This window comes from Vigna angularis, chromosome 2 (genome assembly GCF_016808095.1).
Source record: "Vigna angularis cultivar LongXiaoDou No.4 chromosome 2, ASM1680809v1, whole genome shotgun sequence".
NCBI lineage: Eukaryota > Viridiplantae > Streptophyta > Magnoliopsida > Fabales > Fabaceae > Vigna > Vigna angularis.
In genome coordinates this window covers 48,333,863-48,355,907 of record NC_068971.1, presented here as the reverse complement: position 1 = coordinate 48,355,907, position 22,045 = coordinate 48,333,863, and the positions used below count along the sequence as shown (strand labels likewise).

The window sequence follows — 22,045 nt, the reverse complement described above, 5'->3', positions numbered from 1 at the left end:
ATTGGAGTGGTTGATAATGTTTTGAAAAAGACAAAGTACGAAATATTTTAAAATATATATCACGATTATATAAGTCATTACCAATATAAATTATAATAGTTTTGCATTATAAAGAATAAAATAAAAACCAAAAAAATAATTAAACTATACTTATAAAGGGTATTAAATTAAAAGAGGGAGTTAGGAAGCTTAATTACTCTGTTATTCTCATAGAAAACGTGATTCATGGTGTATCTTCTGCATAGAAATTATCAATTTGTCACTTAAGAATATGATATTTTGTAGGTTTCGTTTCAAAGAGAGCAGTAAGTGACATTATATTCTTTTATCACTTTTCTGTATTAATAATAACATTATAACTCTCCACGAGACACCTGCTTTGTATTGTATTGGAATCATATTTGGTGATTGCGTAACACATTTAAACTTCAATTACTTTATAAAAGCAAAAGTTTTTCATTGATCCTTATAAGTACATATATATACTTCTTAATCATATAAAGAATTTAGACATTAAAGTAATTTTTAAAAGTTCTATTGAAATTTGAATCTTGTGAAAAATTTTACTCTCGACCATTAAATTAGTTTTACAGTTTTATATTTAATAAAGGTTTGATTTTTTTTAAACTAGCTTGTTTATGATTGATTCAATAGCGTTGCCTTCTGAAAACTGATTTGTTAACAAAAGTTTAAAAGATTAATATATTTTTGTAATAATTATAATTTTTTCAATATGAATTTAGTTTTTAAAAAATGTGATAAAATTTATAAATTAAAAGGAAAATGTTGAAGTTTTCTCTTTGTTAGAAATAAATTTAATAAAATGTTCGTCAAAGAATTTTGAACAGAATATCCATGCAACCAACCAATTCGTCAATTTCCTGATTCTGTAATAAAAACAACATAATCAATTATTTTGATGTAATGCACTAAAACCTCTAGTGATTAACATTGTATTTATTATTGATTCAATTGAGTCGAAACCATTGTTTGTATAAGTTTCTTAAGTAAAAACGATTTTTCTGAGTTAAATTTTGTTCATGTAAAATTAAATTTTCTATATATTTATTTTATTGTTTTAGAAAAGCTTTTAAAGGACAAAACCATTACCGAAAACATTAGTAATATTTTAATAAACGTCGCATTCTCGAAGCGTAAATTAGTCTTTACTTATTACTTATTAACGTCAAAATTTTGTACAGATAATGTTTATTGACAAAAAAAAAACTTATACTTAAAATTCTCTCTATTTATTTTTAATAATAAAGTGTATCTTTAAGAAATCTTGAAGAAGTGGATGTATCATTTTGACGAATCTGGCAGGTGAGATATGAGAATAAAGGTTCTTCAAAATGGGGTCACATAAACATGTCATTAATGATATAATAAACATTAACACTTCAAGTACACTGTATTCAAATCATTAGTTGTCGTTTTTCTCACAATTTTTCAAATAATCCCAAGGATGTAGCAGACAGACTACGCTTATAAATTAATCAACAACATTACACAAGGACACAAGATTCGACCTGATTAAAGCTTTCTTTTTAATATATTATTAGATAAATATATTATAGGTTTTAAAGTATCTATATTTACTCTAAATAAAAATATTAAGGAAATAAAATAAAATTCCTCAAACATATCATGTTGTTGTGGGTAAACAATTTATCATTGAAACTTCTCAAACCATGCAATTATTAATCAATATTTACAACATCACCTTTTAAAATCACAGTTATGTTAAATATTCTTGTATCAATATCTTACAAGACACATTTATTCAATAATAAATATAGTTTAAATAAGTATTTCAATAAAATGCAAAAAAAAGTTAATGATAAAAAAATTATTTATTATCACTAATGTTTTTCCAATAAAATTGTACTTTTAAATGAAGTTGATGGTCACTTAAATAATGTATTCATGGTTTCAGCTAGTTTCAGCTAGTTGCTTGAAAAACCTTAAAATTACACGATTTCAATAATATATTTAAATGATAATACCTCTAAACACGTAAAAGTAATTTACTTTATTCCATGGTTCTACTTCTTATATAAGAAAAAGTAATTTACTCTATTATGCGGTTCTATTTCTTATATCACTAGTAGATGTAAATTAGCAATAAAAATCAAATTTTATTGTTGAAAAAATAGATTTATCGATACAGCATTTGTTGCTAATTACCAGTAATAAAATAAAATTACCATGGCTTATCAATATATTATCATTCATGAAATGCTTGAAAATAAATTTTATTATATTAAAATCTATTAATAATTATTTACAAATTTTGAACATTGTTAAATATTATAATTTGATTTTTTTTTCTTTTGTTTGTTTTTAATTTTTTTTCTCATCTTATCATTTTTCTTGTTCTTATTGCGTTTAACGTCTTCAAGTTTTTCTCTTCTTTCATTGTTCTCATTGTAACTTTTATGATTATCGCTATTTCATATTCTTTTTTATCTCACTTATTTTCAATTAATTTATAATTATCAAATTTAATGAAAAAAATGATGTTCATTTAGTAATAGATTTATCAATATAATTATTAAATTTAAAAAAAAAACATAATTACAAATGAATTTATCAATAAATTTAAAAAAGTAAATTATTAATGAATTTGTCAATAAATTTTGAAAAATTTAATTGTCAACAATTTTAAAAAAGTCTATTACCAACTAATTTACTGATAAATTTTAAAAAAAAATCAATTATCAATAAATATTATAACAATATGATAAAAGTTGACGTAAAAATTTTAACACCCATTTCACCAATAAAATATCCATTGATATCAAATGTTATAAATTACTAAATATCATCTTAAAACAAAATATCACTTAATATTGTTTAGTAATGATGAAATCAATCAAAGTGTACTTATTATATAAATTTTTAATATTGAACAAAAAAATTATTTATAATATCTTATAATTCAAGATTTAAACTCTTAATCACAATTAAATCGATCAATTAATATTTAGAATTTAATTGTGTTAACATTCATAAATCTCAGTTAAAAGTATTCCAAATATATTTTTCATATCCTTTATTTTTTAAATAAAGCTAGTTTTAGTTCTTTGCCTTTTTCAATAATAATTTTTTTTCCTTTCATCTTTTGAACTCGAGTCGTTTGTAATATTCCAAAACAGAGATATTTTATATTTTAAAATAATATTAAATGAAATCAAATTATGTTAAAAAAATCATAGATATAAAGTAACATAAAACAAGTAAATTGAAAAATTTACATTAGGCAAGTGGTTTCACTTCCACAATAATAACATCGTACTATTTATTAATCCCAAAATTATCTGTAAACTGGGCCTAGTAGTTCCACTTTTATAATCGGCCCATCTTGGTACCTTGCATTGTTTTAAAATTTGAGAACGCTATTACCACCCCTCCTTTTTATTTTGTCACTTCACGCTCTAATATCTCAAAAGACGAAAATGTAGTTATAATGGAAACTTATTTTCATCCCATATGATGAAATGGAGCAAGAAACAAGTTTCCTTTGCGTATAAGAGCTCTAATGCACAAGTTTCTGTTGTGTATCATCATTTTCAACATTGGTGCAATAAAAAATAAGTTTTTTATGTGTTTATGAAAACTTATTTTTATGAGAGTTTTACTATTTTTACACATAACGGAAAACAATTATTTTTTCAATTCTTATCTTATATACGAATTGAATAATCTTGTATAACATATCACGATACTAATTTTATTTTAATATTTTAAAGTGATATTTTTTTTCTATTATTCAATTTCTTTTCATTAATACTTAATTTTATTTTCAGGTTCATAACTTGAATCTTTTGGTAACTAACAGACCAGCTTCCGAAAGATATTTTTGACAGATTTATATTTTACAACTCTTTGTAATTTTTAACTATTAAATAACAATATTTTTAACTTTCCACGTAATTGATTTATCTTAATGATTAAAAAGGTTTATATTGGTAATCATTAAAATGGGTGAATTACTTCGAATTTGAGTTCAATAACAAATGGACGCACGTCACAATTTTGTTTTCTTAATAAATAAATTTTACACTAATTTGTATATTTTAAATTAGTTAAAAACGGTTTGTAAAAGAAAGCTTTTATTTACTTATATATTTTAACTTTTTCTTATTTTTTTTATTCGATGTAGATTTTTTAACACACCTTCTCACATATATATATATATATATATATATATATATATATATATATATATATATATATATATATATATACCATATTAAAAAATAAATTTTAAATTTAAATCAATCTACAGATTTAATTTGAAAATAAAATTTATACTAATTTATATATTCTACATTAGTTTAATCTCTCAGTTGACATTTGCTTAAACATATTTTATCTATGTATAATCGGATGTAAATTGCTTTTCTAGTTCTAGAAGTTAAAATTTCAAAATATACTGAAAAGCAATTTGACTAGATGATGTTTTTCAGATTAACTAAAGTTGAACTCTTTATAGGCTTCAGTTCAACATGCTATGGATCGCAGTCAGAATATGATTCTGATGTAAATGAAGATTAATATCATAAGGAAGAAGTGAAAGCTGATTATTTTGTTGGATGTGGTAAAACAATAATTGTTTGAATGGTTGAAAAGAGAATGTTCTGAACTTCTGATTAAAAAGTAATTTGTGTGTTTACATCAAAGGGTAAAGGGTAAATGACTTTAGCTATAATTTGGTAAGATTCAATTAGCTGATTATTCTCCAGCATGTTGACTATGTTGCATGAACTCTAATAAATTAATTAGTGTTAAAAGTTTCAAATTTCTTTGATAATTTACATTTTTTTTCACAAGTTTGAAACTTCAGTGGACAGACCAAACACTCACATATACATAAATCTCCACACTGGTAAGATATTGTTTATTTTGGATCAAGTTTTCACGAATTTGCTTTTGATACTACTCCAAAAGGTCTCTTTCCAATGAAGTTATCTTATATGTATATAAACACATGTTCATCTCTTGTTTTATCTATTGTGTGACTTTGTTTGTATCCAACATCCTCCCCTCAAACAAAGGACTATGATTCTCCACCTCCACCTTCCCTACAGCAGAAGTCTTTTCTTATCCTTGAGTACACCATGGTCAACACTAAGCATCATTTTGTTTTCTTTCACGATCCATGGTCACAACACTGAACATCTCTTGCTCTCCATCTTTCATGATTCATCTGATTATCTGCCACTGACCACCTGTCAGGACTTCACCTAATTATGGAGGGACGTACTCGACTGAGTCGGTCACCATACTTGAACCATCATCTCTTGTTTTATCTGATGTAGGATTTTTTTTGTACTCAAGAAATATAATATCATTAATACTTAGTTGTGGGTAATTTTGTTGTCTGAGTTCAAGATTTTCTTATCACATATCAAAACAATAAAGATACTGGTACTGAATGTATGAATTTATATGAAGTCAAATAAGGAATCGTTTACTTTTATTTATGTGTGTGTATTTTAATTTTTCTGTTTTCACTTTTCGTATCTCCTTATTTTTTTTTTCTAGTTTTTTACTGTTAACAGATCAAACAATATTTTTCATTTTTATATAAATTTATGAAAATAGAAAAATGATATTACAATTTTGTATAAAATAAAAAAACATAAATAAAAAGGAAAGAGACCGTAAAATTCTCAATATTATTTCTATTTCATTCTGAATTATATTTCACACACCACTCTTTGAAATATTAAAAATAAATTCTTAATCATTATGAGTTATTCTTATTTTATATTTATCTATTTTATTTATATTTTCTAATTAAATTATAATAAAAAATTTTAAATTTTTTTAACCGTGTTAAAGTTGAATGATCGTGTCATATGGGCAAAAGCTTAACTCAATCACAGGCTCTAATCATAACGTTGATATCATGTTAAGAAATGAAGTTTAAGTCTAATTCAAGTTCACAAAACTCGCTTATAAATTGAGGTTTATATCTATAAATTGACTTTATCTCTAATCGATGTAAAAGTTCTAACAATTATATGTATAGTACATAACTAATAAGTTAAAAACTAATAAATATAATATAAATAACAATAGTATTTAATTATATATTCATTTATTATAATATTTATCATTTTACACACATTTTTAACTTGAGCTTTGGAATATCTTTTCCATGCACTTGTTCTTTTAATTTGAAAAAAGATATCCAAATTCAAAAACATTTCGAGTTCAAAATTAAAGATGAAGAAAAGAGTTTCTTTTAGGGTTTTTACAACGTAAATTTAAAAACATACAAACCTATCAAAACAATATCAATTTGCTAATAAAACCAAAAGAAAATTCTATAAAATATATATTGACGTGTTAAACACAAATCTCAAAATAATAATTTCATGTGCGTAAGAATTGAAATTCATGCTAACTCATTTGAGAGATAATAATCAGACGATCTTTGTTGAAAAATCAATTTCATTGCAATTGCATATTATGTTTTTCCTTGTCAGAAATACTAAAATTAAATGTCTGACTATCATCACTGTTAAACACAAGGTCTCCTCAATCAATAATTCCCATAAGCTTGTAAAATCTAAACCATTTCTAGCATACATGCAATCAATGGGACTACATTAAAAAATTGTTTCAGAGACAACTAAATAAACATTTTTTTTCCTTTTCATAATATTTCATATTCTCTACAATATTTAGTACACAACTCATTAAGAATAACAATTTACTTAAGATTTTTTTTTAATCCAAAATTACTTGGCACAGATGCTCTAATTTTATGCGCAATAATTATCTCTATTTCAGAAAACTATATTATAAATCAATTTTAATTTACATAAAAACAAACAAACATACTTTTCGAGTTTGATAAAAAAGTTTGTAGACTTGTCTGTAAATTAGAATGATTAAAGTTAATATATATCAAGAGGTACAGTGCGAAAGTAACCTAACAGAGGATTAATTTGGAGTAAGTTTATCTTTATCTGTCTGCATTAAAAATCCTTTTGAAATGATTGTGGGATGAATAATTCGAGGCCATGGAATTGGTACATAAATTTAAACCGAGTTATTCTGGATGCTGAAAATATATAAGTATTAATGTTGCTGAAACGTCCATCAAGCAAAAATTCTATGTTTTGAAAATGAACAGTAAATGAATACAGGTGTCGATGTGAGAAAGAAAAAAAGTTGTGTGGGAAGCATGGAATTGAAGGGAAGGGTCTATAAACAATCTGCAAAAGACACATGATGACATGAGAAACCTACAAAACAACACTTCTGCATGCAACTGCAGCAGGTATCTTGAAAAGGTTGAGTGTAAAACCCTTATTTGCATTTCCATGGTCACCATTATGTTATGTTATACAAAAGGTGTACAACAGTACTAAAGAACCATTTTCTTTTAGCCTGGCATCACTAACTCACACCATTTTTATTTTATTTTTTTCCCTTTTGGTTTGGTTAAGAATCCAGAAATTAAAGGAAAGAAGGAAACCATGACTGACAAAAGCAAAAGACAATATTTATAATTATTTGTTGCCAAAGAAAGAAAATGGATGTAGACAAGACAAGGGAATATTAGTTTCCACGAAAACCCTTGGCAAGTAAATTGGACTCCATCTCCACACACTCCCCAAATTCAGTGTGCGTTTAGTTTACCATATCTTTCTTTCTTTACCTGCTTGAGACGAGGGTTGGTGGAAATTGGAATATCTCATGCCATCAAAATCATAAAGCTGACGTTGATGGAAAAAAGCGGATTCTTACCTACCTTTTTAAGTTATATATATGCTTCGTTAATTTTCTCTCCAACAAACTATCTTCTCAAATTTACGTACTATTCTATATTATTTATAAAAATATGTACAAATAATAGACAAACTATTTTTTTTTAAAAAAAATGCATATATATACCCTCAAAATAACGTTCTTTTATTTTCGAAAAAAAAAATTATACCATGACATGTATAGTAGTTGTTTTTTCTTGAGAAAACCACATCAATATTGTCCTTTTTCTTTTCATTCTTTTATTCTTCAAATTTCAATATCAATATCAAAATCTTAGGTAATTCACACATATAATGTTACCTTATTTATGCATTAGGGTTCGGATACTCTTGCTCAATATTTCGACAACATAACGACACTATTATCTTTGCCTTATAAAAGAAATATCTCTCAAAAGATTTAATTACTATGACCCGCGTCCCAAAACTTTGAAATCATGGTAATCAATTTAGTATATTTGTTTTTTTTTTTCATTTATATGTAATATGATATATATATATATATATATATATATATATATATATATATATATATATATATATATATATATATATTGTGATATAAAATTTTACACTATTATCAAATTAAAAATCATAACGCGTAATAAATTTATTGAGTTTTTATCAAAGTTATTTGAAAGTAAAATGTTTTTTATATATCACACAAAAATTACAATAGTTTGTATACTAATGTTATGTTAACAAACAAGTAACTAATCTAAACTAACGGAATAACACACAGGAATACAATATACAATTTAGCGAGGTTCCTAATATATTTATAAATTATGTAATATTATAATATTATCTCTGTAACTCAACAAAGGATGTATGTCTATTAATTTATAAACTCAACTTTTGCAACGAAAATATGTAAAAGAATTAAACTGTTAAAGTTACTAAAGGTAGTGTACATTATCATGTTTGTAAGATGAGGCAATTATGCAATTTATCAACCGAGTCTTAATAATAAATTTGAGTTTAAATTGTTTATTTATATATCTTTAATATTAGTGTGCCATTTTGACCTCTCAATATTTGTATTACTTATTAAAAAATTTTAATGTTATAATTAAGATTTTCTATATTAGTCTCTTTATTTGGTTCACAACCTTTAAATCCTTATCTTTATTTAATTAATTGGAGTTTTATGAAAACATTAAGGATAGAAAATGAGTTAAATGCGAGTTTAAAAATTTAATTAACTAAATTGAAAATATTTTATATTAAAAAATTATTCTTGTTGTTTTGCTTTATTTGATTGAAAACTATAGGCAAGTATTAGCAATATCAGCCACTAAATTTGATGAGTAGAAAGTTTTTGTTTAGAACATTTGTAAGCTTTTAGTGTATATACATTATATTAATATTAATTAAATGAGAAAACATTAAGTTGTCAAGTATAATAAGCATGATGGGGTTTCGTATCTCTTCAAAAGTTTTAGAAATTTTAATTAAATAGCTCAGCCATTAAATTACATAGAGAAAGTCGGCATTAGTAGACTCTGGATGAAATTCATACATAAGGGGGAAATTATTAAGATCAAACAATCAGGTATTTCTCTTATCACTATCCAATATGTATTATAAGAAGAAGAAAAATACAATTATTGGTGATCTTATAAAAAAATAATCGTCAAATATCATGAAGTTGGTAGAATATAACTTCCTCATTATTCGCTTTTTTTCACCTTCACTTAGAAAGCTGAACTAAAAAAACACGAACAAGCTTGTATATACTAAAAGAAGGAATAAAGGCGGGCAGAAAAAAAAAAGAGAGCATCTTTTGAAAACTCACCATAAAGCACGTGAGAAGTGAGATAGAATTAGAAATATGCATGCCCGTGTTCAACGTGTCATATTTTGTACTTGGAAAACAAAAACCAATTAAGGTTGACAACTGGATCCAGTTTGAAATTATTAAGATTTTGATTGTTTAAATCAAGGGACAGGTATGAACAAAATAGAGTACTGATGGTAGAAATAATTAAAATTAGAAATTACTGTTTTTTTTTTCATGTCAGTGTTGCCACTGGTATACAAGAAGAACATTACTTAGTGCATAATAATAAAATCCAGAGAAATAAACAAATAGTGACATATATTCTTCTTCCACAGCATGCATGCAGCCATTGATAGCGAAATCAAGGTTGATGGTGAACACGGTTCTTCTGCTTATCAATGAAAATTCGAGCTTTGCTGTCAATATTGGGTGAAGCGACACCCCAAGTCCCTTTGTCATAATCGCTAGGCCAATCACGCACAATCTCACGCCCATCACTCTGCCTTCCTTTCGTCTTCTTGTTTCTTCTGAACAAGTTGAAAAGAAAGAAGAAGCTCAACGAATACTTACCTCCCATGTTGTTAACTCTTCTTGGCCAATGATGGTTAAATAATGAATTGAATGATCTGAATTTATAGTGGGTTGAGGAGGGTGGCGTTGTAAAATGGGTTGGTGAATGGCCATGAATACTGGAGAATCTGATAAAGGAGTGGTAAGACGAAGGACTCAATCAGCGTTGATGATTGCATGGCATGGAAACAAACGACAGTTTGAAGGTACCGATACTTTTGGCATAGCACATTTGCTATAGTCCGCAAGTCACGTTCTTGACCGAAACAAGCTTTTATGTGAAGAGTATTGAGAGAGTTATAGCTAGCTAGGTATAGGGTACTGTTAATAATGCTGGCTAGCTAGGCTATCATCTTTTGTACTTTCTCCTCACCTGAGTGAAGATTCACCTTATTCTTATTATTAATTGATTGCAACTTTTCACTTTATCTTTATGCACGTAATTCTGTACCACCAATATTGGACTTTGCTTAATCTACATTTCCTTTCTACCACCGTTCAACCCTTCATTCAAAAAGAGAAAAAACGAACATTAAACTTGATTGTTGTTGTTGCTAAGATCTTGTTAAACGACTAATTTCTTCGTCGAATAATAACACTAGTTTCTCATTAATTAACATGTGATGCTGAATTTGAGCCCTCAATTTTCACTTGGGATTTAACCTAATAAGGACTTGATAACGATGGTGGATACGTAACTATTTCAGAACAGAATAAAGGAGGGAAAGGAAATGAAAGTGGAGTGTTTGAAAGTGAAGCACAAAAAGAGGTTGATAAGAAACATAGACAACGTACGGTACTGTTTTTTTCCCAGAAAAAACCACAAGAACCTCATTTCCTTCCAAGAGCTGGCATTCACTCTATTGATAAAAAATAATCATATCATCAAGATCACTTTTTTTTTAAAAAAAGAAGAAAGAAACATTAATGAAGGATTTTTTTTTTACTGAAAAAATTATTTGTGAAAAATATTTGAAGGATTTTGTTTGAAAACAATTTGTATACTTTTTGAACATATATTTTAATTAAAGAAATACTTAAAAAATAAACAACCACACCTAGACAGATGACATACTTATTTAGATACGGTTTTATGGTGAACAAAACGAGATAACATAAAGTTGCTTCTGATTTTAATTCATGGCACATATATGTAGTTTCGATAGTTTTTAAAGCAAATCTTTTTTATTTTATAGTATAATCTTTATATTTGTTCGTCCATAGCCAGTTCAGGGAGAAAATCACTATTTGATTTTATTAATTTATGTTATTATATAAATTCTAGAAAAAGGAAAAAAAATCCATCCAACATATCTATCAACTTATATGTGTACTATTTTTAGTTAAAGTTTTTTTGAAGAGAATAATACAAAAAAAAATGTTATTAATAATCAGAATTCTATTACAATAAATTTGAATATCGTAAAGATATCAACTCTGAAATTTGATGAGAAAACTATACAAATTAATTGTAAAATAAAAATATTATCTTTATATGTTATTTTGACAGATGTCAAAATTCAAACCATAAAATGAATTTCGAGTTAATAAGATTACAATAATTTACAAATTTAATTTATCTAGAAAAACTATATTTTAATTAAATTTGATTTCCCATCAGGTTTAAAATTTTTGTCAAATTTAAAACATAAGAAAATGTTTGAAATATATTTTTTTAATATAGTTGAAAAAGGGGGTCGATACTGATTTGACTATTCCATCTCAGTCTTGAAAGTAAAATTTCATCATTACGATTTTTTTTTCTCGCTCCATCATCATCGGAAAAGGTCATTGACACGCATGTATTTGCCCCTTATTCTTACGAATATTAATTAGATCTTTTTTAAGAAATTAAATAAAATATTATATCATCAAGTATTTAATGAAAAAAATAAACTTGTTTAAAGATTGAGTACTACACTCAATAAACTTCTCCTTATTCATTATTTTTTCTCCTAAATCAACTATATTTTTCCTTATTTACGTTGATGACATTCTCATCAGAAGTAATAACTCTTTTTGTTATCGAAACTTTATCTGTACTAACTTTGTTTTGAAAAAGTTGGAAAACGATATATTGACTCATTTTAACTCTATCACGTAATGTTTTCTCATTGGTCCAAATTATTATATTTTTTAATTATTATTTTTTTTGACGTGGAAATCAAATGCACTTGCATTGGTTTTTGAAAATTTTATGTTTTGGTCTTTATTTTCGCAAAAACCTAGGTTTTTGAAGGTTGATAAGTGAAAATCCCACCCAGTTGAGAGTTTTTTCTTCATTTATTGCTTGTGGTGCTTGTTGACCCTGTGTGAGACCCAACATTCGAACATTGTCTGTTGTGAGACTTGTTTTTGATATTATTTATAAAGTGCGTTAATTATTTGTTGTTTTAACATTAATTTATGGATTCGTGTTTGCACTTGATGTGACACCAAACATATGGTAGAGTTAAATGTCATCCTATAAGGAATAGTGATCGTAATCGCATTGGGAAAACCCCCCTTCAAATGGTGTCTAGATATTGACAGACCTCTAGACATTTGTTACCCTCTACTAAGGAGATATTAAGCCGTTGGGTTGGGGGTGAATAAATCATTCTGTGTCAAGCAACGAATGGTTCTTTTTATTGTTGTTGATATGTATGTGTTTAGGATTCACTATAGGTGGAGTGAAGGTACAATTTGATGAAAATCTTTTGTGCTATTATGGGTGAACTTTTTAGTTCAAACGAAACAAGTATTAAAGACATCGTGAATATGATTAAATTAATTATATGTATTGATGAAAACGACCGTAGATAATATACGTCATTTGTATATATTGGTTTGTTTTAGTGTATTTTATTTTTCATGGAAATTTATAGTAGTAAGTAACATGCCTTTTATTACAATGTTAGATGATATACAGATAGTTTGTCTAATTATGATTGGATAACTGTTGTTAATAATTTTTTGTGAACAATTTAAATATGGCTTCTTTAACACTAAGGAAGTGAGATATTTTGGATTCTCTTAGTATTAACGGGGATGCTAGAGTGTTACAGGTAACATTTTTGTTGATTTTATCTGTTTTGTTGCGTTGAATTTTTAAATTAGTTTGCCTTTGTATAAATTTGTTATTAAACCTGGTTTTTATTTTTTGTAACTTTGGGCTGCTAAACGGCTTAGTTTAGCGGTTCCTGTTCAAAGGTTATTTTTTCTAGAATCTTAAATTGGCTTCTTTCAAATTGAATTCAATGAAAATTGAGTCATTGTTGCACAAGAATAATGGAAGTAACTTTACATGTTCGGATTGGTTATTGCTTTGAGTTAAGTTCATATGTATGTGTTTTTGTGAGTTGGTTATGAAAATAATTGTATGTTCTTTATGGTGCTATAATGTTGAGATTGATTTCTAAGAGAAGAGTACCGTGTCAATTCCATTGTTAGATATATAGTACCGATATATTTTTCTCCTTTTTACTGCACCTATTTATAAAGTTTGATTACAAAGGATTCCATTCTATTACGGTCAAAACAAACGAACAATCAAAGGTATTCTTTAGTGACAAATACAGTAGGCGTGAAATGAGGTCCCAAGTTTCAGTCATATGATTTATGATTGAAGTAGAAAGGGAATCCATGTGGATTGGTCCATATAACATCAAACCAACCAAGTCACTGTGTTTGCTTGGAAAAAGGAGAAACAAAAGATGAAAAAAAGCGCCATAATTCACTATACATATTTTCTGTCAATTTAGTCCTATATTGGACTGGAAGAAATATTAATACTTGCTAATCAATATATTCTCAATTATTACCTCATAGCACCTCTTCACCCTTCTAAGAATGACCTCAAACTAATGAGAACATTACACAGCAATTAAGGATGTCTATATATAACCCAAACGCATAATTATCATTTAACAATATAAATTAGATTGTAGTTTAACCATTGAGAGCTTGATATTTTTTCAATATGGTATGAGAAAGAAGAAGCAAGATAAAAAATATAGAATATATCGTGATTATTATTGATATCAAACATGATTTATTGTGCTTCACAACTTATTAATCAATAGTAACTAAAGACATGCAGGTTTAACACAGATACAACAAAAGAACAACGATATCAAAAAATTGTCTAGTACTGTGACTGAGCTTGACAATGAATTTCAGATTCTGAAACGCGCTTCTTGTATTTTGCAATGTAAGCTGTGGCTCTCATGTCAATGACAGGATCAGCCACCCCCCATCGTCCCTTGTCCTCATCACTAGGCCACACTTTGGTCCCAGAAACCTTTGGCCCTTCATCATAGTAAGTGCTGTAACTGCTTCCCCCTCTCTGCTTGTTGCCGGATTTGAAAATGTTGAAGACAGAAAGAAAAGAAGACTTCCGTTGCCTGTTTCTGCCAGCCATGGTTATGGTTTTTTAGCTATGAAACACTGATGAGGCTCTTTTTGGTGAGTACAAGTTGGAAGAAAAGAAACTTGTAGGAGTTGAGGTGTTGGGTTACTTGTTGGAGGCTAGGAGCTGAATTTATAAGCACAAGTTGGCAACTTTTTAAAACTGGGATTAAGGGTGTGGAGAATCCGATTCAAACCACTGTTGTGATCAATATTCATGGTCCAATTAAAGCTGACATGGAACATGTATCACGGTTCCATCTTTTGGCAAAGGCACATTTTCTGTGGTCCGCTGGTTTCACTCAGTCACAAAGTTGGTCTTGGCTATGCCCCATTCCCCGTTTGATCATGAAAACTTCACGATTGCTGGGGTTCCATCTTCCACTTACCCTTTCCTCTCTTCGTAAGAAGCATTCTATTGGGTCCTTGTGTGAGTGGTGCATGTTATGTCATTTAATTTACCAAATATGCATTGACAGCTATTACAAAAAGCTCACTTTTTAACCAGACTTTGCAAGCAAAAAACCTATAAAATCTATAGTATCTAGACTGATCTGTCGTATGTTAGATTTCTGTCTCAAAAGTGAACGCGTTTACTTAAGTAAGTTACCTGCTTATGTAAATAACATGACATTAGCAACAATAATAGCTTTAGTCTGCAGAATAAATAATCGTTGGTCTGTATTGAGAAAGTGAAAAATAGTTGGTAGACAGCTTTTTTAATTGGTTCATGCACAATACAGGAGCGTAAGGTCCAGGCGTTTCTGAAATTTTTTATAACAAAAGGAGAGTCTTAATTAAGTGCTTTTAAATAAAGTTGATTCTTTCTATTGTGGTTAAGGTTAAGTTTTTGTCTTGAACCGTAGAACGTACTTGGTCGCTTTAAAGTGGTGGCGCCCTATAACCCAAAACCTCGATTGCAAGTTTTAACATTCAGAGTACTGATCCCAAAAATATCAGTGATTAACAGTAAGCAAGGTACTGCAGTTGTGGCCAAATGAACTTTTCGCTTTTCTTCATCATTTGCATGACGAATCTATCAAATATCTCCATTGATTAATTAAGATATTTTCAAGGCCATGGTTTGGAATACCCATTTGTACTTAAACAAGACCCTTTAATATTAATATATTCCTTCTTTGCATTACAACTGCTATTTTAAGTCTTTGATGTGATGATGTTTTCTAGCTGTAATCACTTTTAATTAAGCTTTTCAACATTGTGCTGAACAAAAGAACATCTCAGTCCTGTGTCTAATATTTCAGCTACAAGATTTGCATAATCCTCACACAATTACTGGGCATGATCTTTTTATTATATTAATGCGTAAAGTACAAATCTTTTATATTCATTACATTAGTGCGTCCTTAAAAGAGTTTATCTTTAGTTATATAAAATTGTCCTGAAACTGAACATATTCAGTCTTATATTCAACCTTTTCCCTTAGCTTTCTGCATTTATTTAGAAAAATGACTTGTTTCTTAAGTGAGCGTGCAAAATACGGATCATTGGTCCAGTTTCTTTAACACTTGTTTGATTAATACTGTTTTGTAGTATGTTTCATGTAATAAATATATACTATAGTGTTAAAAAATGATACATGCTCAGCATCATACCAATACATATATACTATGACTATCTGTAAAGACTCTGTTCAAATCAATGTGCAAAAAATGTTTCACTTTCAGGGTTCACCGCATAAATGAAATATCAACGAAATTCATATAAAAGATTTACACCATTTTCTATTTAAATAATGGATTAATAATTTTTTTTATCTTTGTATAATATTTTATTTTCTCATTTTTATCCAATATAAAACTTACACTCTTAAATTTCCAACCTAAACTGTGATGATTAAGATGATATATATTCACTTAAACATATTATAATAATTACCTGCTTTGAACTGGGAGAGTAAATTTGTAGAGTGAAAAATGAAAGAAAAGAAGTGAAAGAGTGTTTTGTAGAAACAATGGCAGCATAAAAAAAAGATAGACTTAAATAGATAAAAAGTAAATGTAATCTATAAAATTGTCTCTTATCTTACAGCTAATGTGAAACTTTCTATTATCAAAAACTCATTTTGAAAATTTATGATTTCTTTTTAAAAAGTTAAACAAGCATACTGAGTTAAAGTAATTTTTCAAGTTTTTAACTGAAACAAGAAATTATATTATAAGTAAGACAGTAATGTTTGCAAAAACAACACTAACCAAACGTAGGTTTATTCCGGTAACTTTAACATGATTCCGTAGTTATTCATATTCTCATTCTCATTTCAGAATTACTTTCTCCATCACCACATAGTGTTTCTTCTACTTTCTCGTTCCTCTTTTGCAGTTTCATAATATTTAATAATGTGGTGATTTTAACTTTCTCCAACTTCCAAACACTTCATTAATGGTCACCACCAATATATAAATGAACCCTCACATCTCACTACTTCCACCAAAATCAAATTCCTCTTTTTTTCCTTTTTCATGTACATGTTCTTCTTTAAAAATAAAACAATTCAAAACAAAATCAATTAACTTTAATTAAATTAATAATAATTAATTCATTAAATAAAACAAAATTAATTTAATTATAAATACATAATTTACTTAAAATATAATTATAATTAAAATATAATTACTTAACTTTAAAAGTATCTAAAAATTAATTTACAAATCAATAAATTAATAAAATAAAATGTAAAAAATAATAAAAGAATTTGTTCAGCTTTCCATGTTTTTTTTACAAACACTTCATTTATAAATAAATAATACTACAGAAAATATTAAATTAAAATAAATGTACAAAAATTAACAACCTAAATAAAATTAAATTAATAATCTAAAAAAAACACAAGAAAATGAAACGCTAAGGCTTGAACGAACATGGGAGATCCGTTGGACCTTCAATGGAGGAAAACACCCAAAACGTTAAAAGGTTTCAACAGATATGGGACATCCGTTAAACCTCCAACGGATCTCAAGATTCGTTCACGGATATCGAGATCCGTTAAAGACTCAATGTCCCATATCCATTGGAGCCTTTGATATTTCTTTTCTTCTTCATTTAACACATAACATAGACGCATATAGAATCACTAACATGGATCAGAGACAACAACAAAGGAAGCATCAAACTCCACAACACCATGAACCCACCATGAATCAAGCAACAGAATGAACCTACCACCAACCAAGCACCAACACGAACCAAGCAAAGGAGAAGAGAACCTTGACGGAAATGATAAATTGGAAAAAGAGAAAGATGAGAAATTGGGAAAAGAGAAATAAGAGAATAAAAGAGGAAGAGAGAAAGTAAGAGTGTGGAGGTGAGAGTATGGTGTGCGACCGAGTGAATAAGAGAGTAAAAAAAGTAAGGTTTAAAGAAAAACTTAAAAAAGTAAAAAGTAAAAGTAAATAAAAGTATTTTTAAAATTAAAAAAAATTAGAGAGGTGTATCGAACAGTGTGTGTGGTGGTGAAGGGAGTAACACTCTTCTCATTTTCTTCTTCTTTATCGGCCCAAGCCCCAAACACAGAAAACGGATCTCAAGACACTTTTCAGGTTTAGCCCAAAATTGAATGAAACCAGCCCAATGTCCAATCCTTAAATATCCACCATTCGTGTTCTTTTTCTCTCTTATTTTTTTCCATTTTTTTTCCTTTTAATATTAAAATATCTATATTTTTGCTTTCAACTTGATCCTGTTTCTTTCCCTCATCTCATCAAATCTGAATATATCAAGCCCATGACCCTGCGTTGAAATCTAACCAGGACGACAACCAAGCAACGTTTTTTTCCCCAGGGTATACTCTCTTCTTCCTATCATCAAGGTTTTGTACTTTCTTATACAATAATATTTCCCAATCGTGGTTTTGTTCTCAGATTGTTTAAGCCAGGGTTTTCTGGATCTGATTACAATGTTAATTCCTAACAGTTTTCCTTGTTTTGTTTTAGTTAAATTTCAACAAGGTAGTATATTTTTTTCCTAAGTGGGTTCATGTTGTGTTTTCTCCTTTCAGCTCATTTTTCCACCTTTGATTTAGTAAACAGTGCACCCACTCTCCCTGTGGCTGTCTTTACATTTTATCTGTGATTATTGTTTCTTGTGTAGATCCAAAATGGACTATCGATGGACTAATGGTAGGCTGGATACAGGTGGCCGTGACAGGAGGCAATCTAAAAGGGAACAGGTAATTGATGTCCCCCATCTCCTCAATTGAGTCGTGTGCGTGCTTACATTAAGGTTTTTGAGATTTAAATTTTGAAAAGTTAAACCTATCTCTGTAGTTGTAGTGAAAATAATTATGAAGACCAGAATTTAGAAGATACGGATTGCTGATTCCTATCTGCGAAACTTTTGTTGCCATTTACTTGTGTGTTTTGTTCAAGACACTAATATTCTTTTTTTTTTGCTAATTATGAATCAATTCCTTTTTAATATTTTTTTATCATTTTTTAGAATTTATATATAGCATACCAAAGTATATAAAATTTTTAAAAATAGCAGCTATCTTGCTATCTTCTTTCCTGCTATAGCATTTTTTGTGGCTGGGTGTTATCTGGGATTTAAAACATTGTGTATTGTGTTTATACTCGATGAATATGATATTGTGTCTTTGAGACATGTTAGATGTGCAACTATTACTGTGATTTCCAGTGTATTGAGATGAATATTTTTCAGGCATATCAGGACTCTCTTGTTGAGGATTTGTCAGAAGACTTCCGCTTGCCAATCAACCACAGGCCAACAGAAAATGTTGATCTGGACAACGTAGAGCAAGCATCTCTGGACACACACTTAACATCATCTAATATTGGCTTTAAGCTTCTCCAAAAGATGGGATGGAAAGGAAAGGGTCTTGGGAAGGATGAACAAGGTTTATACTATATTATTACTTTCTTTGATTTTAACAATTTGTTACTCTGTTTATGAATATTTGTACAATGCATTTACCCATTGTCTTAGCTTCTGCTGTGCTGCAAAATTTTTCCCTTCTCCTTGGTTCATCTTGAATGTCTCCCCTTACCCCTCTGAGTGTACCTCCTTCATAGTGTTGTTAGGACATGCCTTTTATGTTTATTTTTTCCCTTCTCTATTCCTCTGGAGTGGTTGGAATGAAAGCAAAACTCTGATTTTTGGTCTTTACTGCTGCTTAATTCGGTCATTCAATAAATGAACACCTAGTGTTAATTTGTTCTAAGCATAGAAAGGATTGCTGTAATTTTTTTTATTTTATTCCAGCATTTAAATTGATTTTCTGTTTGTATACAGTTACATCTTTGCTAATAAGACCTTCAGCACCCTTGTTAATGCTATGCAAAGTGCTATTTGCACAAGCTTTTTATTTTTCCTTCTGGGTGAGAAGTTGTATTTTTCTCTGGTTCAGGCTAAATTGCTTAATTTATTGAATGCACTTGCTTCTGATTCAAACAAGGATTTTGGGGATGAGTCATTTTTTTTAAGTATTGATTTTATAATGTAATGTTCCGGATTGAGGGGATGCTTAAGCTGAAAGTGATGTGATTTTAGTGTGTCCTTTATTTTAAAGGCTTTATCTTATTTTTCAAATTGACGTGGCATGTGTGCAGGAATCACCGAGCCAATTAAATCTGGGATTAGAGATCCAAGACTTGGAGTTGGTAAGCAAGAAGAAGATGATTTCTTTACTGCAGAAGAAAATATCCAGAGAAAAAAACTTGATGTTGAATTGGAGGAGACAGAAGAACATGTGAAGAAGCGGGAGGTATGATTTATCATTCCTTAGTAGTTGGTCTTAGTGCAAAACCCACATAGTAGTATCGAGTTGATGTTTATATTTTCTCAAACCTGCACCCCTCATAGCAGAAGGCTGCATATAGCATATATGCATGTCTTTTGACCGGATTGGTATGTCATAAGGAACCATCAAGTTTGGAAGGTCTTGAGAATTTCCTGCAGTTTTTATTACCTGGTGGCTTCTTCTGCCTGCTTCGTGCACATTATGAAAATTCAGGTGTTAGCTGAACGTGAGCAAAAAATTCAAACTGAAGTGAAAGAAATCCGAAAGGTGTTTTATTGTGATCTCTGCAACAAGCAATACAAATTAGCTATGGAATTTGAAGCACACTTGAGCTCTTATGATCACAATCACAGAAAGGTAAGCAGTTTAACTAACAGTAACTTGCTCTGCTTTTGTTAATTTGATTTCCAAATTGGCTCATTTTTTCTCTCGTAATGCTAAATCCTTGTTAACTACAGCGATTCAAACAAATGAAGGAAATGCATGGTGGTGGTAGTCGAGATGATAGGCAAAAGCGAGAACAACAGCGTCAAGAGAAAGAAATGGCAAAGTTTGCTCAAATGTATCCATTTGCTCCTAAGTCCATTTATTTTTATTCCCTTTCTTCCCTTGTTTTTATTATGGGTGGGTGGCCAGGGGGTTAATATTTTATTTTTTATCGACTTTCTGTTGTGTCATCTTGGTTTTTGGTTTCCTTAATGTATATCAGTGCTGATGCTCAAAAGCAGCAACGCCTTCAATTGCAACAAGATTCTGGATCAGGAACAGTGTCCTCCGAATCTAGAACTGCTACTGCTCTTACAGATCAGGAGCAGAGAAATACTTTGAAATTTGGGTTTTCGTCTAAAGGCAGTGGTTCCAAGGTATGTCCAGCTGGTGTCTAGGGTATGAAAAAAAAAACAAAATTGTCCTTAGTACTTGGAAATTTGGAGTGCTTACAGTTTTTATACATCTCATTGTCAAGTTCTTGATAATGTTATGTTCAAATTCAAGTCTTGCACACTTTCAACCCTGACAATCCATTTAGTGTTTCTTTTGCATGCTAATAATATCTTTTTCTTTTCCAAAATGTCTGACAGATAACTTTTGGTGCCAAGAAACAAAATGTTGCGAAGAAGCAAAGTGCCCCCCCGATCTCCTCTATATTTAGTAATGATAGCGATGAAGAATAAAGGAACATTACTCATCCAGTGGCATATCAGTATGTTGTGGTCTTTATCTGGTTTGGTTTGCATTAGATGTTTTATTAAACATTTGCCACCATCCTCAGTTGAAGAGGAAGAAAACATTTGTAATTTCACGATAATTTGGTAGACCAAAAATCTTGTTTATCTGTGTGACAATATTATGTTTGTAAGGATTTTATATTTTTTACTTGGGTACAATAGTTATGTTAGTTTCCATAGTTCCAGTGATACTTGAATCATGAGATTTTAGGCCACGGCCAACAACTTGGGTGTGTAGTTTTGAATATGTTGCAGATGAAAATTAATTATGTTGTCGTTACTACTGATGGCATAAAACAGTAAAACAACCTTTTATAGCTTGAAGCTGAAGGCTGTGAATTTGTGATTACAAAGCTTTTGGTTAGATGCAGTGATGTAATTCTCAGAACTATCGACGAAACGAAGATGACTAGAAAAAAGTTTAGGTTGTGGGAGCTTATATTTGTTCGACGTGCTTTGCTACAAGGCATGTGCATTTACTATCACGCGCGGAGGCGTTATTCAATTT

The 22,045-nt window shown here is 29.1% G+C and overlaps 1 protein-coding gene across 2 annotated transcripts; it reads left to right on the top strand.

The window, feature by feature from the left end:
• The first annotated feature begins 18,172 nt into the window (after positions 1–18,172).
• Positions 18,173–21,712, top strand: LOC108329732 (uncharacterized). Of its 2 annotated transcripts, none has more exons than XM_017564083.2 (8): positions 18,173–18,334; positions 18,643–18,721; positions 19,213–19,408; positions 20,121–20,275; positions 20,525–20,668; positions 20,770–20,873; positions 21,021–21,174; positions 21,391–21,712. In XM_017564083.2, exons 2-8 carry the CDS (start codon positions 18,650–18,652, stop codon positions 21,481–21,483), a joined length of 918 nt encoding a protein of 305 aa, XP_017419572.1. In that variant the 5' UTR covers positions 18,173–18,334; positions 18,643–18,649; the 3' UTR covers positions 21,484–21,712. The 2 variants fall into 2 exon arrangements, with proteins under 2 accessions (XP_017419572.1, XP_017419573.1); XM_017564084.2 differs by having other exon boundaries at positions 18,177–18,361.
• Positions 21,713–22,045: the final 333 nt, after the last annotated feature.